The sequence below is a fragment of the Enhydra lutris genome, unplaced genomic scaffold, assembly GCF_002288905.1.
Source record: "Enhydra lutris kenyoni isolate GAN:26980312 unplaced genomic scaffold, ASM228890v2 scaffoldscaffold35, whole genome shotgun sequence".
NCBI classification, from domain to species: Eukaryota; Metazoa; Chordata; class Mammalia; order Carnivora; family Mustelidae; genus Enhydra; species Enhydra lutris.
In genome coordinates, this window is record NW_019154119.1 from 16,335,953 (window position 1) to 16,351,801 (window position 15,849).

The 15,849-nt window shown below is 42.4% G+C and overlaps 1 protein-coding gene across 1 annotated transcript in view; it reads left to right on the top strand.

The window, feature by feature from the left end:
* The first annotated feature begins 1,908 nt into the window (after positions 1–1,908).
* LOC111154124 (tyrosine 3-monooxygenase/tryptophan 5-monooxygenase activation protein theta) overlaps positions 1,909–15,849 on the top strand; it is a 37,059-nt gene continuing 23,118 nt past the window's right edge. The window contains exons 1-2 of the mRNA XM_022513528.1: positions 1,909–1,989; positions 2,384–2,741. Of these exons, the coding sequence (XP_022369236.1) occupies positions 2,448–2,741 (294 nt within the window). The 5' untranslated portion in view covers positions 1,909–1,989; positions 2,384–2,447. The remainder of the gene's footprint in view (positions 1,990–2,383; positions 2,742–15,849) is intronic.

Sequence of the window (15,849 nt, forward strand, 5' to 3'; positions counted from 1 at the left end):
ACAGAGAGCAGCAAAAACTTGCCCAAGGTCACCCAGGGAGATGGCAGCACAGCCCAGATTTTCTGACAAAGAATTAGTGTGCTTGCCCCTTCCCTCCCTGCCTACCACAGAGGGCCAGTCCCCTGATGATAGCCTTCAAGGGTCTCTGTCCCCTGTCCACCTCCACCGGTATGTCCCCTTGCCACTGCTGTCTCTAATTTCTAAGCTTGAAGTTCCCTGGTTATACAGAAAGCATTTTATCTGACCTTCCACATGCAAATTCTTTCTATTGGGATTTCTTGGTGTCCGGCTCCATCCCAGCCCACATGGCCATAAACACTGTGTGTCTGCAGCTTGGCCCCAGGGATTCCAGAAATAACAGCAGGGCCCTACATTAGAATGCTAGGACATAGTGAGGCATTTTTGCATTGACACAGGCGCTTTCCAACCCAGGCCTCTCCTGTCCATCAAAGCACAAAGCAACCTTTACAAGTTAGGACAGGGAGGGGCACGTAGGAGGGAGTTTACATTTCTGGAGAGTCTGTACCTTCTCCTGCCATCTGTGTGAACTGTCAGATCATCCATTCTAGAGATTCTCCAGATCTGCTCCAGCCGCCCCGCCACCATTGGATCTGAAATTCTTTCTCTGCTGTGGCATTCTTTGGCTTTCAAAGATCTATTCCCTTGGACTTGCTGGAACTGGAATCGCAGCAGTGTGTGAGCCCAGATGGCAATTTTCATCTTAAGATGGCACAGAGGCCTCTTCCCGGATACCTGGGACAGGCACCTGATTTGTCAGACCAGGAGAGAAGGGTGTGGTTGGAGGGGTGTGCCTAGTGTAAAGAGAAAAGAAAGTGCTAGTGATGTCCCCAGTAAAAGGCATCTGGGGCAAACTTTCTCACTTCGGAAGGGTCTGAACAGGAAAAGTCTAGAAGTCGAAAGTGAGCATCTAGAAGTCTAGGTTTTCTAGTGTCCTCTCAAAAATAACATCAGAAAATAAAACCCAATTACACATAAAACGATGTGAAAAAAAAACATGTATTTAGACAATAATCTGGAAAGACTAGACGGAGATATAAGAACAGCTGCTTTGGGCGGGCAGGGCTGTTTAATGCGTGCTTTACTCCGGATTATCCCGAGTGTCAGAATATAATCAGAATACCCGGCCATTGCGGGAGAGACCTGCCTGGAGTTTCTTGGGAATTTTCCAAGGGAATTTTTGGCTTTGGGTGCCCGTCTGAAAACTTGAGCTGATCCTAAAAAGTCGTTCTTAAGCGACTTTCTCCAGGGACGAATTCCTCTTCAATGGGGATGGGATTTTTTCTGATTCGGAGCTCCAATCGCAACGTCATTCAAGGCTGGGTTCAGGGTATGGAGCTCCAAACCTTTGTCACGAACGGGAAGGAAGGTGGAGGAAAGAACGAGCTCGTGCGACCCACAGCCGCTTCTGTCACCATCCCGGGCCCTGCTCAGCGGAGCCGGGGAGAGCCGCAGCGGCGTTAGCCCACAAGATGCAATGCACCATCTGCAGCGGTGCCGCAGCAGGGGACGCGGCCACCGCCGGAGAGGTGGGGTAAGCCTCCCGCTCCCGTGCCGCACCCACAAGTGCTGGGGGTGGCGGGGAGGATGAGGGGAGTTGGTAACAGCATCGCCATGGCAACAGTGACGTCCTTTTACCCTGGATCTAATTGGAGGAAACCCCGTGGCCGAAGCCGCAGCCTGCCGGCCAACCGAACTTGCCCAAGCCGACCCACCCTCCTAGCCTCCGCTTCCCCTCCCGCCCCGCCCTCTTTGCCCCCTTCCGCGCGCTCAGTCTTCATTGGCTAGCCGCGGAGCTGGAGGCGGGACTCTAGGGAGCAGCTCGGCGCGTCATTGGGCGGCAAGAGCGAGGGCCGCGGCGCGACGGCCCGCCCCTCGGCTCCGGGGTAGGCTGAGACGGGAGGGTCCTCGGCTAAAGCCAAAAGCGGATCAAAGTGGTGGGACTCGCGCCGCGGCCGCGGAGACGTGAAGGTGAGCGTTGCCGTAGCCCCTGGCCCTTCCTGGGCCTGGCTGGGCCTGAGGGCAGGGCGGGAGGCCGGCCCCCGGGAGCGGCCGGCCTCGACGCCGCGCTCCTCAGGGACGGCTCTGGCGGCAAGGTGTGGGCCAACGGCCGCTTCCATCTTGGGCCGGGCGGGCGCGGGAGCGGCTCTTTCTCCTCCCCTGCCGCGGGCCGCCTCCGCGGGGCGCCCCTCGGCCTCCCGGGCGCCGGCGGGGAGCGTGGGCGGGGGAGGGAAATTCAACTGGGCGGCGCGTGCGGGGACGGACAAAAGGGGCGGCTGGCGGGCGGCGGGCGGCCAGGGGCGGCGGGCGCATTGTCTGACGGCGCCGCCCCCGCCTTTCTGTGTGCGCCCCCGCCCGCCCGCAGGCCGTCCGCACGCCTCCTCCCGATCCGGGTCGGTGCTCGCCCTCGCTCACCTCTCCGCGTCCCCATGGAGAAGACGGAGCTGATCCAGAAGGCGAAGCTGGCCGAACAGGCCGAGCGCTACGACGACATGGCCACCTGCATGAAGGCCGTGACCGAGCAGGGCGCCGAGCTGTCCAACGAGGAGCGCAACCTGCTCTCGGTGGCCTACAAGAACGTGGTCGGCGGCCGCAGGTCCGCCTGGAGGGTCATCTCGAGCATCGAGCAGAAAACCGACACCTCGGACAAGAAGTTGCAGCTGATTAAGGACTATCGGGAGAAAGTGGAGTCCGAGCTGAGGTCCATCTGCACCACGGTGCTGGTGAGTGCTGCAGTGGTCCGGGCTGGGGAGACACCGGGCGGCGGGAGCTCGGGAATTGTGCGACTGGGGCGCCAAGGCCCTTTTGTGTGTGAAGCCTTTCATTGAGAATTTCATGGGAATGGGAAAGAGACGTGTGCGCCGGGCCTTGCCTAGTCGTCTGCCGACGTGTGGAGGGTTTGACAAGCTTAGCCTTGGCCCTCCTGCATGTGTTGCTTCAGTTCTTAACACTCAGAAAGCTGCTTTTCCAAACTGTGTAACTTTGAAACATCCAAGTAGGTTTGTGCAAGACTGAAAACCCTTTTCTCAAGCGTACTGAGGCGATCTGGGAACCCCTTTAAACGAACGGAATCAACTCACAGGCTCCAGCCTGTTTGAAAGAAGGTGCAGGCACCTTTTCGATATAGACTGTGTGTAGTAGGTTTTCGTCCCAAACCTAGTAATGGAAATTTACTTCGCAAAACTGAGCAGGTACTTCATTTTTCAAGAAACAGTTATCTGTTGAGCTTTTCCGTGCTAAAAGGAGTGGAGGGGGTGGGGAAAGTTCCGTAACTGTGAAGAAGGTACAGATAAATCCAAAGCACAAAATGTCCTGATAAATTTCAGTATTTGGTAACATTGTCTTGCTATTACTTAGTTACACTTAAATACTAATGTGTCAAATCAAATTCGTTTCTAGTGTGGGGCAGGCAAGGAAAGCTTTCCAGGTTTTGAATTGTCCAGTCTTAACAAGGGCGCCTATTGGGTGGAGTAGGTGACCGCTCTGATTCACTCTTTCTAGGGGGAGAGAATATTTTTAGCTTTGTCATGGCATTGGAGCTTTTGATCAATAACGTAAGTTTTTAAATTTTAAAATGCCAGCGTTATATCCTGGGGTGGTTTTTTTTTAAGTACCATTTTTACAAAAGGCCCACTGATTCTTGGCATTTTAGGTGGGCTTGAAAGGCAAGCATGCTAGATTGGTGATTATTCAGGAAGCAGTAGCAGAGAAAATGCTTCTTTCCTTCCCAGCCCTCTCTTTCTTGCCCCATCAGATAACATGTGGCAGGAAATTTTCCTTTTTACTTCTTTAACTTCATTTTTTAATACAAATAATGGGCGATCTGGTCAAAATTATGGCTAATGGAGCTAGCAGGTAAAGGGGCAATGCACAGAGTGTACTTTATGTTATATTTATAGGTCTTAGCTCCACTCAGGCTGGCATGGAAGAGGCACTTTAAAAGCTTTTGAAACTGAATTGCTGCAACTTGTCTTCAAGAAATTTGCCAACTTGAAAGTGATGGCAGACTTCAGTAGCATATTGTGATGGTTATTCACAACACTGACTCTGTTAGCAAGGGAGTACTCCTGCAGATTCCGTTATGTTAAGGAGAGGCTTCTCTCTGTATGTCCTACTTTGGTGGCTCTCACAGCGTGTTTCAGTCTCTTTATCTTCAGTTTTATTACTTCGCATTTTATTACTTACCTCGCCCCCATTCAGAATTACCACAGAGCTTTTCCTGTTCTCCTGCAAGTGAACTCTGGGCTGAAGGAATATCTTTATTTTGTGGTTCTTAGAAATTTAGTTTTTATGATGGCACGAGTAGAGAAGAGTTGTGTTTAGTTGACAAGTGACTTGAAAGAGAGGCCAAGTATAGGAGAGAACCCCTGAAATGAGGACAATTTTTTCTGCCAAGTGAAATAGAATTTAGTTTGATTAGAGATGCCAAGGGTGTAAGTAAAATATTTTTACTAACAAAATGTGGCTTCAGAAACTAGTTGCTACTTGATATGCAGCCTATAAAGAAATCCCGGGAAAGCCCATCTTCAAGTTGGCAACTGTATTTGAGAGCTTGGTATATGTGCAAGACACTTTGCTAAGCAGTATGGGGAAGAACAAAACTAAGAACCGTAGATTTTGTCCCCTAATAATTGATAATACGGAGTGCCTGTGAAAAATCCCAGATATATAATTCCCATAGGGTGCTCATGAACAAAATGCTACATAGTTCAAAGGAAATTGAAACCCTCAGGAAAGGCTTCGCAAAGCGTGGTTTTGGAGTGAGCTTTGTTGGAGGAGAATCAAGACAGGGAGGTGGGAACCATATAAGAGAAGGTCAAGAGTGAGATGTTTTCATTTGGTTGACAGTGAGGGAGGTGAAGATTTTTGAATGGTGTACATCTTGCAGTATCTAGAATTCATGGTTTGAGTGCTAATTACCTGCTTGTAGCCTTAATTGACAGCCAAGGAGGAAGTGATAGACTAGTGAGCAAGAGTTTGATGATCGATAAGTTAGTAATTTAATGCAAAGTCTACCAAAATAATGAGGAAGGAAGAGTGAGATTTCCGGACCTGGGTGCTAAAATGAGATTTTCTCTTTTTTCCTTTGGTGAGTAGGAAAATGAATCTTGTGCAGAGAAAGTGAGTACAACTGACTTGTTATAGAAGACCAGTAAAGAGTAACCCGAAGGATGGGCAAAATTTCGGTCCTAAATGCCAGAGATTCTCAGCCTCTTTCTCTGTTACAGAGCAGTGGGTTGGGAGTGGGGTTATTTGGACTGTTTACTCAAAATGAGCGTGGCGGATCGTCACTGTACTGAGAGAGGATACTGAACGGTAGAGGCAGGGACAAATGTTAAAATCCAAATGAGTAAGCAGAAGAGCAAAGCAGATTAAGAGGGCCCAAATGGCCAAGACCAAACTCTTTATCTCCAAGAGTTATCTTAGGTTAGAGATTTCACACAGTTACCTGTGTCTCAGTGTTCTTTGTAAAACCAGAGGGTTGGGCTAAATTTCTGGGTCACTTTTCATTCTCATTTTGGAGGACCAGAAAGTTCTACATACAGGTCCTAGCCATTTGACCCGTGTTCTGACTTTCTCCCAGCTCTAAGATGAGTAATTTTTAAAAGTCCAGGTTGAAGAACATGTCATTGACAGTGTATGTAATGTTGGAAAGCTAACAACTGTAGTGAAACGGTTTCAGGAGAAGGTGATGCACCAGTTGTTGGTTTATGGGGAGGAACAAAGTTGAAGCAAGAAAGATTAGTAAGTTACGTGACAGCCAGCCATTGTACATAGCATGTGTGGCGTGTTTGGGAGTCATTAAGGACTTAGGTGTAAGATAAGGGCAAATCAAAGAAATCCGGAGTTTCACCAGAGCCTTCTGGGACTTGGGAACAAAATCTGTCATTTACAAAGTCAGTGACCTTGGAGTAAGAACAAGACACTTAGTGAATGTATACAAGATAACGTCTGACTCAGACAACCCTGTGTTATCCTTGGGTGTTGATGGTCTTTTAGAAGACTAATTTTAATAAGCTGCTTTGGTATAATATATAAATAATGTCTAAAACTAAGGTGCATATAAATAAGAACCATTTAAAATGGGATAACAAAACTGAACATTGTCTATGTTCCTGTGTAAAAGCAGTGTGACCTTAATTCAGTAATACGCTAGAATTTAGTTAAGGATTCTAAATTAATCTTTACTGAAAATGTCTTGTGTTGGTTATTTTGAAATAAGACTGATCTTGATAGTTAATGAATCTTAATGTAGTTTTATTGACATAATGGAAAAATTATGGACCCTGGAATCATACGGACTGTTTTGGAATCATTGCACCATAGCCTTACAGTTTTGTGACCACAGGCAAGTTTCTTAATCTCTTGGCCTGTTTCTTCATCTGTAGATTGGTGATCATGGTGCCTGCCTTAATGGGCTTCTAGTTAAAATAGTACCAAGTCACTGATACTTATTGGGCACTTACTGAACACTAAGCACTATTTTAAGCATTTTATATTCACCTGGTTCCCATAAGTTAAGTTGATTGTTATTACTTCTGTTTTAAACTTGAGAGATCTGAGGCATAAGGAAGTTAAGTAACTTGGTCAATATCATGGAGTTAGTAAATGGTAGAGCAGGGATCTGAACCTAAGTGGTATGACTAGATGAGATGAAATGAAATCCATTTGGCCCTAAATACAGGGTAGCTGACTGAAGATGACAGTGTGGATCTCTGTTTCAAGGAATTTGTTCAGTTTAATATAAGCCATTATATTATGTCTGTAAGTTGTGAAGGAGGGAAGATAGGTCTGTGGTGGACAAAACTCCCAGTCTTTAATTTTGAAGCCCTCCTTATATACAGGATATTGCAATAAAGTTCTAAAACTTCTTGACTCTAGCATCTTTTGCCTTTAGATTATTAGCTCCTTGAAGCCAAGAGTTGTTTTTTGAAGAGTGAGATGGAATGGAATGTTGTGCATACAGACATACAAGTGTAAAAGTTAGATGAGTGGTTCTCAGCCAGGGTGAATTTACCCTCAGCGGACATTTAGGAAGTTCTGGAAACATTTTTTGTTTGTCGAGAATGGGAGGGCTACTACTAACATAGGATGAGTTAGAGGTCTGAATGCCTCTGAGCATCATCTTATGCACGGGAAAAGCCACAGCAGTAAAGAATTAGCCCAAAGTGTCTGTGATGCCAAGCTTGAGAGACTCTGGGCTGGGTCATGGATAAAGTGAGCGGTATTACGTTGTACTAGATTGTGTAATGCTTCCTTCGGGTTGTTGTTGTTGTTGTTGTTGTTCTTCTTCTTCTTTTTTTAAGATTTTATTTATTAGAGAGAGAGAGAGAAAAAAAAAACAGGGATAGAGAGAGAACAGGAGCAGGAAGTGGGGGGGGAGCCCAAGGCAGACCCTTAACCGACTGAGCTACCTAGGCACCCCTCCCTTTGAGTTCTTACTAACATGCTGGCATCTTCTCAGAACGCTTTGTCTAGATTTCTTTTTTTTTTTTTTTCTTGTTACTATTGTGTATATGCTATTTTAATTCTAGAGTTCACTTTTCTGGAACTTAATCATTGAGTCCTGTATTTTCAAGGATGTGAATCCTATGTATCCAAAGCTCTAAGCTTTGCTCTTTGAAAAACTTGGCACAGATTAAGAAGGTGCAGCTGAAATTAAAATGAAATTTATTAGAAAGAGGTGATTAAAATTGATGAACAGCAAGACTTCCCCTCTCATTTGTAACATATATGCTATTTTTATGTGCATATGCATATGTGGTTTTAGGCTTTTGAACCCTTGGTGTGTGTTTATTTGGATGTTGCTTAATTATAGTAATGCTCTGTTGAACATTTAGGTTGTAAACAGTTTTTCTCTATTATAAACAACACTGGGAAGAACATCCTTACTGCATGCTTTATGCTGGGATTTACTTAGGTTAAGTTCTTGGAAGTGAAATTTTCAGATCAAAAGATGGGCTTTTCTTTTGTCCACACGGCCCTCTGAGAAGATTCTGTGCATTTCCACCGTCAGCAGCAGTTGTGGAGAATGGCCATTTCTCCTTATTTCCAGCACAGATAGGTTTTTAAGGCTAACAAAAATCTAGTGACTAGAAGGGTTCAAATTTTACCTCCTTGTTCAGTATTGGAGGTAATGAGAACTACCTTTGTTCTTAAAAAGGGCTAGTTACCAGACTTTTTTTTAAGTCTCGTGTAGTTTCACTTACAAAATGGTACCATAGCATGGTGTTAGTTAATTCAGGGTGCTTAACAGTTGGGAGATCGGCTTGATCATACTGATATTTTTATGTGATATTTCTCAATACTAGGTTTTGTGTTTAGCTCTAGTTGTTTCAGAGTAAGAACAGAATGTATCTTTGTACCATTGACTCTCTAGGTATTAAGGAGGGGTGGTAGAGAAGGCATCATTTAAAAGATATGAAAGGAAGAAAAATTATAGTTTATCCATTGATACTTTAAACTCTTAATCCATATAGGTAAATCAATGGTGAAAGTTTCTTGAATATTTCATGGTAAATAATCTGACCAGATTTGAAAACATTGTCTGCATGTTGAGGTATTTAAAGAAAAAATGCTGATGATGCTATCTAGGACCTCCAAATAATGGGTGGGGGCATAAATGAAACAAGAGAGTTTCTAAACCAGTACGGGGGGAGCTGGCTTCAATGGGAATCCCTTATACTATTCTTTCTCGTGCATATGTTTGAAATTCTCCATAATTAAGAAGGTTTTTCCCTCCTAGAAATTTCACTCCTAAGTATTTACACAAGAGGGATGAAGGGACAGGTCCAGAAAAAGACCTGGACAGGAATGTTTGTGACAGCTTTATTTTAAGAACCAAAAACTGGTGACAGTCCATTAATAGTAAAGTGGGTAAACTGTGGTATATTCATATGCTGGAATACTACTCAGCAATAAAAAGGAATGGACTTGATATACACTATGATATAGATGAATTTCAAAAACATGATAATGAGTAAAGGCAGCTGCGCAGAAAAGTACATCATGGGGGCACCTGGGTGGCTCAGTTGGTTAATTGTCTGCCTTCAGCTCAGGTCATGATCTCAGGGTCCTGGGATAAAGCCCCCCATCGGGCTCCCTGCTCAGCAGGGAGTCTGCTTGTCTGCTTCTGACTCTCACTCTGCCACTTACCCCCTCCGCCATCGCTTCTGTGCGAGTGCACTTTCTCTGAAATAAATACAGTTTTTTTTTAAAGTACATTATGGGGATGCCTGGGTGGCTCAGTCATTAAGCATCTGCCTTTGGCTTGGGTCATGATCCTAGGATCAAGCCCCGCATCCAGCACCCTGCTCAGCTGGGAGACTGCTTCTCCCTTTCCCACACCCCCTGTTTGTGTTCCCTCTCTGGATGTGTCTGTCAAATAAATAAAATCTTTGACAACAACGATGAAAAGATAAAAAGTACGTTACGTAATTTCATTTATATGAAATTCTAGAGCAAGCAAAAGTAGTCCATGGGTGAAAAGTCAGAAGAATGGTGGCCTCTCTAGGGATGGAGGCAGAGATTGACTTGACTGGAGGGAACTTTTTGTGGTGATTGTAATGTTCTTTATGTTGATATGGGTTTGAGTGCCACTGGTGTATGCATTTGTGAAAACTCACCAAATGTACATCTAACGTTTATGCCTTTCATTTTATTTAAATTCTGCTTCAAGAGGGGAAAAAAAACAGTGATGCACATAACTGGTGTGTTCAGTTTACACGAAGACTTAACAGATGGTTGGGTATGTGATAAAGCAAGTGTGGCAAAAGGTTAATAGTAAAGTCTGGGTGGTGGGTATAGGGGCGTTCACTGTAGCTGGTGGTAGCCATGAATTAAGGATTTGACATTTTACACTGCTGTGATTGATGGTCTTTAAAACCTCTGGCAAGTAAACAGTGAAATTTAGGTCTTACTGATGTCAAGATATAAGCATGTATATAGAAAGGTATCAGTATCCACCTCAGAGAAAGGACTGATAGATTTGGCACCAAAGCTTTTGTTTTATTTGGTGATGAATGTTAATTAGATTGATGGAGTTATGGGTTACAGTGCAAGACTTACCTAATTGAGTATTGGTCAGTGTTTTTTGTGGCAGTGTCTTTTTGTCTTTGTTTTGTTCTTAGTAAACTGTGTGCCCAATGTGGTGCTCGAACTCACCACCCCAAGATCAAAAGTCCCGTGCTGGCTGAGCCAGCCAACCCTACCTCTAGGGCAGTGTTTTTCAAACTTACTGGACTCAAGAGACATCTTTACAAACCTAAAAATATTGTGGAGCCCGAAAGCTTTTGTTTGTATAGATTATACCTGTAGATGTTTACATTAGTAGAAATTAAAAGTGAGAATTTTGTAATCCATTTAGAATGCATTTGGAGTAATAAACTCATTAGAAATTAACATACTGTGTGGCTTTAAAAATTGTGGTGAAATAGGAGAGCCTGGATGGCTCAGTTGGTTAAAACCTCTGCCTTCAGCTCGGCTTATGATCTCAGGGTCCTGGGATCGAGCCCCGCTTTGGGCTCTTTGCTCAGCAGGGAGCATGCTTCCCCTTCTCTCTCTGCCTGTGTCTCTGCCTACTTGTGATGTGTCTGTCAAATAAATAAATAAAATCTTTTTTAAAAATTGTGAAATATACATAACCTAAAAATTTACTATTTTAAGCGTATAGTTCTGGGGCATGAAGTACATTTACTTTGTGCAACCATCACCACCGTCCATCTCCAGAACTTTTTCATCTTCTCCAACTGAACTCCTTATTCTCCCCTTCTGTCAACCGCCATTCTCCTTTCCATCTCTAAATTTGACTACTCTAGATTCCACTTCATATAAGTGGAATAATAACTTTTAAGAGAAAAGTAAATAGCGGTGTTGCTTTACGTTATGTCTATTGCAGTATCCCATCTCTTACAGCTTCTGGAAAACTCCACTCATCTAACAGTGACCGTGAAAGAGCAAATAGCATCTTAATATTGTGAAAATGGTTTGACTTCGTGCCCCTTCCCCAAAGAGTGCAAGAGAGACTCCTAAAGGTCCCCACACCACACTTTGAAAATTGCTACTCTGTGGGGATTCTGCATTGAAACTTGCTAATCATCGCCTATCTTCCCCAGGTGTTGGAGCAGTTTTCTGAGTAGTTGTCATTCATTATGTGGTGATAATGAAATTTGTAAAGCCTCCTCCCTTCTCATTGCCCCATCCCTTCATCCCTTAAATTATTTTAAGAATATAGGTTTGGGGACCAGGAAAAGTCACAGACTTGGTAACAAAGAAAAAGGAAAAGTTGATTTTAGATATGGAGTAATAAGAGTCCCTATTCCTGAAAAAAAATTAAAGAACTAGTATGTTGGAATGACTTCTGCTTCCTTATATTGAGAATGGTAGTAAAAGATTAAGATGATCTCTCTTTTTACTCCTGAATTACCAACCCCAAAATAGAGTTGGCATGAATGAAATATGTAGGTAATGATCTTTTGCAGTTGGTTTCATTTAGGTTTGAAAGTTACAAAGCTTTTGGAGATAGGTCTGCTATTAGCCAGCACGACTAAAGACTGAAGCATCTCAAGAAAACTTGTCTTTCACACAGATCTTCACTATCTGTTTCACATGTTCTGTTCACATGAGCTGTTTTCCATGATCTTTTTGTCCTCTGGACCTTTTACTCCAATTGGATTTGGTAATAAACATGTCTCATGTATTATCCTTAGTTTACTAACTTTAACTGTGAGCATTCCTTCCCTCTCCTGTATGTTTATGTAGGCTTTCCTTGGAGAAGTGGGGAAACAGTGGTACAGGTGGTAAGAACATAAGTCTAAGGACTTTTTTTTTTTTTTAAGGTTTTATTTGTTGGAGAGAGAAAGAAGAAAGAGAGCACAAGCAGGGGAAGCAGCGGGCAGAAGGGGGAGCAGCGGGCAGAAGGGGGAGCAGGCGCCCCGCTGAGCAAGGAACTTGATGCAGGATTCTGGGATCATGACTTGAGCCACCTGGGCACCCTGACTATAAGGGCTAATAGAAATTTAACGTAAATGCTTTTTTCTTAAAGGACGGTCTTAGATCACTGTTTATAAATGTCTGGGTAACCATGCGAAACAAGTGGGGAAGTAAGTGAAAATGCTTTAAAACTAATGATACTGATGTTTAGATTAGACTTTTTACTGGCCAAGATGCTCTTGCTGGCGTTACTCAACTCGTATTAGTACTCCCACTTTCCATATTGTTTTGCTCATTCACCAAGCAGCATTACTTGAATATGCTCAGAAAAGGTTTGTTCTTTAAAGGATTACAGTATTAGACACATATATATCAGCAGGTGTCATATATATATAGAGAGAGCTATACACACACACACACACACACACACACACACACACACACAGCATTCTGATCTTTCAGCTTGGTACTATTTCCAAGTATTTAACAATATATTTTTATTTATTTATTTATTTATTCAAGGATTGTTTTTAAAAAGTACTCTGCACCCAGCGTGGGACTTGAACCACAACCCCAAGATCAAGAGTCACACGCTCCATCAACTGAGCCAGCCAGGCGTCCCAGCAATACATTTTTTAGATCTTCCATGCACTTGTTCCCCTGTCATAATTTGATGGACTAGGGATGAGGTTAGAAATGTTACGGTTAAGGGTTTATACATCCTTTAATCAGAAAATACTTTAGATTATTCAAAGGCTCATTACAGAGACCAGGTATTGGTTCTTGGTGATGTCATAAACTTAGAGTTTGGCATGATTGAGTGTCCAGTTAATATAATCATGCTATATGAAAGTTATTATTAATGTAATTTAGTTTTTACTGTATTTAATTTTTAAATAATAATCAAACATCTAGGGACTGTCTTTTGAAGTGGGAAATGGTGCTATGTTGAAGTGACTTCAAATGGAGATGGGACCCTTTATCAGATACTGATTTTCCCCGGGAAGTTTTTATTTCTTCCTCCTTCCCCATACCTGCCAAGATATTTGAGGTAGAAGAAAACTTGGGAACCATTTAATTACAGACATTATCAGGAGAATAACAACTTCAGTCAATGGGGGAAGGAAGTAAAGGAGTGTGCATTGGCTATGTTCAATTGCAAAGTTAAAGAGTAAAGAAAATACTTAAATAGTAGTGTTTATTTGTTTGGCAAATATCTTTTCATATCCAAGTTTGCATTTCATTTATTTTGCACAGAGATGAGCTTTGTCAAGAAAATGACATTTATTTTTGTATTATTTCTTGTTACAATTTTTTATCTTTAATTATTACTGTGTTTAAATATGCTGAACAAGGTGCCTGGTTGGCTCAGTTGGAGGGGTGGCAACCCTTGATCTGGGGCTTTAGTTCGAACCCCATGTTGGATATAGAGATTACTTAAAAAGAAAATCTTTTAAAAAATAGATTAATATATAGTGTGTGCAGAGTAACCTGGTGCAGTTTGAATAACTAAGGAGGCTGTACCTCTGTTTTATTTATAACCAGCTGTATATTCTTGGGAAGAAAAAAGGTGATCCTCTTTATGTAGATATCAAAAAAACCCTCTTCGTGATTCATTTTTGTCTGACACAGACTTCTGAGAATTTCTGCTTTTAATGTAAATGGCCTGGCAGAGGTTTATAAAACTTATTTCGGCTATTGATGGAAATAGTTTCCTTTGAAGATACCAAAGCAGCATATCCCCGAATCTTGAGTCTTTGGAGGACCTACTAAGAATTGTTTTAAAATATTTTTCTATAGGAGGCTCCTGGCTGGCCCAGTTGGTAGAACATGCAACTCTTAATCTTGGGGGTCGTAAGATCAAGCTTCATGTTGGGCATAGAGCTTACTTAAAAAAATAAAATAGGAGCACCTGGGTGGCTCAGTAGGTTAATATCTCAGGTCATGATCCCAGGGTCCTAGGATACAGTCCCATATTGGGCTCCCCGAAGCAGGGAGTTGGCTTCTACCTCTGCTCCCTCCCCGTACCTGCACGCATGTGCGCGCGCTTGTTGCGTGCAGAAATAAAAGTATTTTTTTTAATAAAATAAAACACATTTTTCCATAAGATATAATACTGTCTTTCCTGCGGTAGAATTTATGATTAGAGAGTTTATGGGGAAAACAGGATTGAAGGGATGATGGAAGTTAAAAATCTCTAAAACTCTGAACAGTTTTAATTTAACAAGTGTTCTCTGATCATCTGATCCTGTGTGCTACTATTGTTTGTTCTGTTTTTAAATATTTTCTAAAATAAGACAAAGACAATGCACTCAAAATTTTAGTGATATTTTATTTATATTTTAAAGTCATTATGAAGGCTATACAAGTAATTTCCCTTTTTTCCCTATTCTTCCTCTAAAGAAACTTAATGATCTTCCTCTAGTTTCAAAGAAATGCTTACAAAATAGTTTGTCTTAGTTGCAGATACTCTTTATATTAGAGAAGTTTCTTTCTCCACTGTCTTTATTTAATGACTTGGGAGTATCCGTTCATATTTATCTTTTTTTTTTTTTTTAATTAAATTCCATGCCCAGCATGGGACTTGAACTCTTGAAGCCAAGAGATCAAGAGTCTTATATACTCTATTGACTGAGCTAGCCAGTTGTGTTAATTAAATATAACTCAAATACTCTAAAATTCACCTATTTAAAGTATATGATTCAGTGGTTTTTAGCATATTCACAAAATTGTGCAGCACCACTATTATCTAATTTATTTTCATCATCACAAAAATCCTATGCCCATTAGCAGTTATCCCCCCTCTCCACTTCCGCCAGCCCCTGACAACTACTAATTTACTTTCATTTTCTGTAGATTTTCCTATTCTGGAATTTCATCATATAAATGTAATCATACTCTCTATTATCTGTTTTGACTTACTGTAATGTCTTAAAGATTCATCCATGTTGGGACGCCTGGGTGGCTCAGTGGGTTAAGCCTCTGCCTTTGGCTTGGGTCATGATCTCAGGGTCATGGGATGGAGCCCTGTGCCGGGCGCCCTGCTCAGCGGGGAGCCTGCTTCCTTGCCTCTCTGCCTACTTTTGATCTCTCTCTGTCAAATAAATAAAATCTTAAAAAAAAAAAAAAAGATTCATCATGCCTTTTTATGCCTGAGTAATATTCCATTGTATGGATGTACCACATTTTTTATCTAGTCATCTGTCTTTAGACATTCGGGTTGCTTCCATCTTTTGACTATTTGAAATAATGCTACTATGAACATTCATGTACCCCCCCCTTTTTTTTTTAATTTTTAAAAGATTTTATTTATTTATTTATTTTAGAGAAAGTGAGTGCATGAGTTGGGGGAAGGGTAGAGAGAAGCAGAGAGGGAGAGAGAGATGATCTCCAGCAGACTTGTTGCCAAGCACAGAGCCTGACATGGGGCTTGATCCCATGACCCATGAGATCATGACCTGAGCCAAAACCAAGGCTTAACTCACTGGGCCATCTAGGTGCCCCTGAGATTTTATTTTTAAGTAATCTCTGTACCCAACGTTGGACTCAAGCTCACAACCCTGAGATCAGGAGTCACATGCTCCACCAACTGAGCCAACCAGGGGCCCCCCAGGTACATGTTTTTATGTGGACATCTTTTCGTTCTCTTGGTCCTATCCCTGGGTCATATGATAACACTGTTTAGCCACTTGAGAAATTGCCATAGTGCCAGAGTGCCTGCACCATTTTAAATTTCCACTAGAGTTCCAGTATCTCTGCATCCTCACCAACAGTCATAGTGGATATGAAGTGCTTTTGATTTGCATTTTCTAGATGATTAATGGATGTTATGCATATTTTCCTATGCTCACTGGCCATTTGTCAACCTTTGTAGAATTGTCAATTCAAATCCTTGATCAT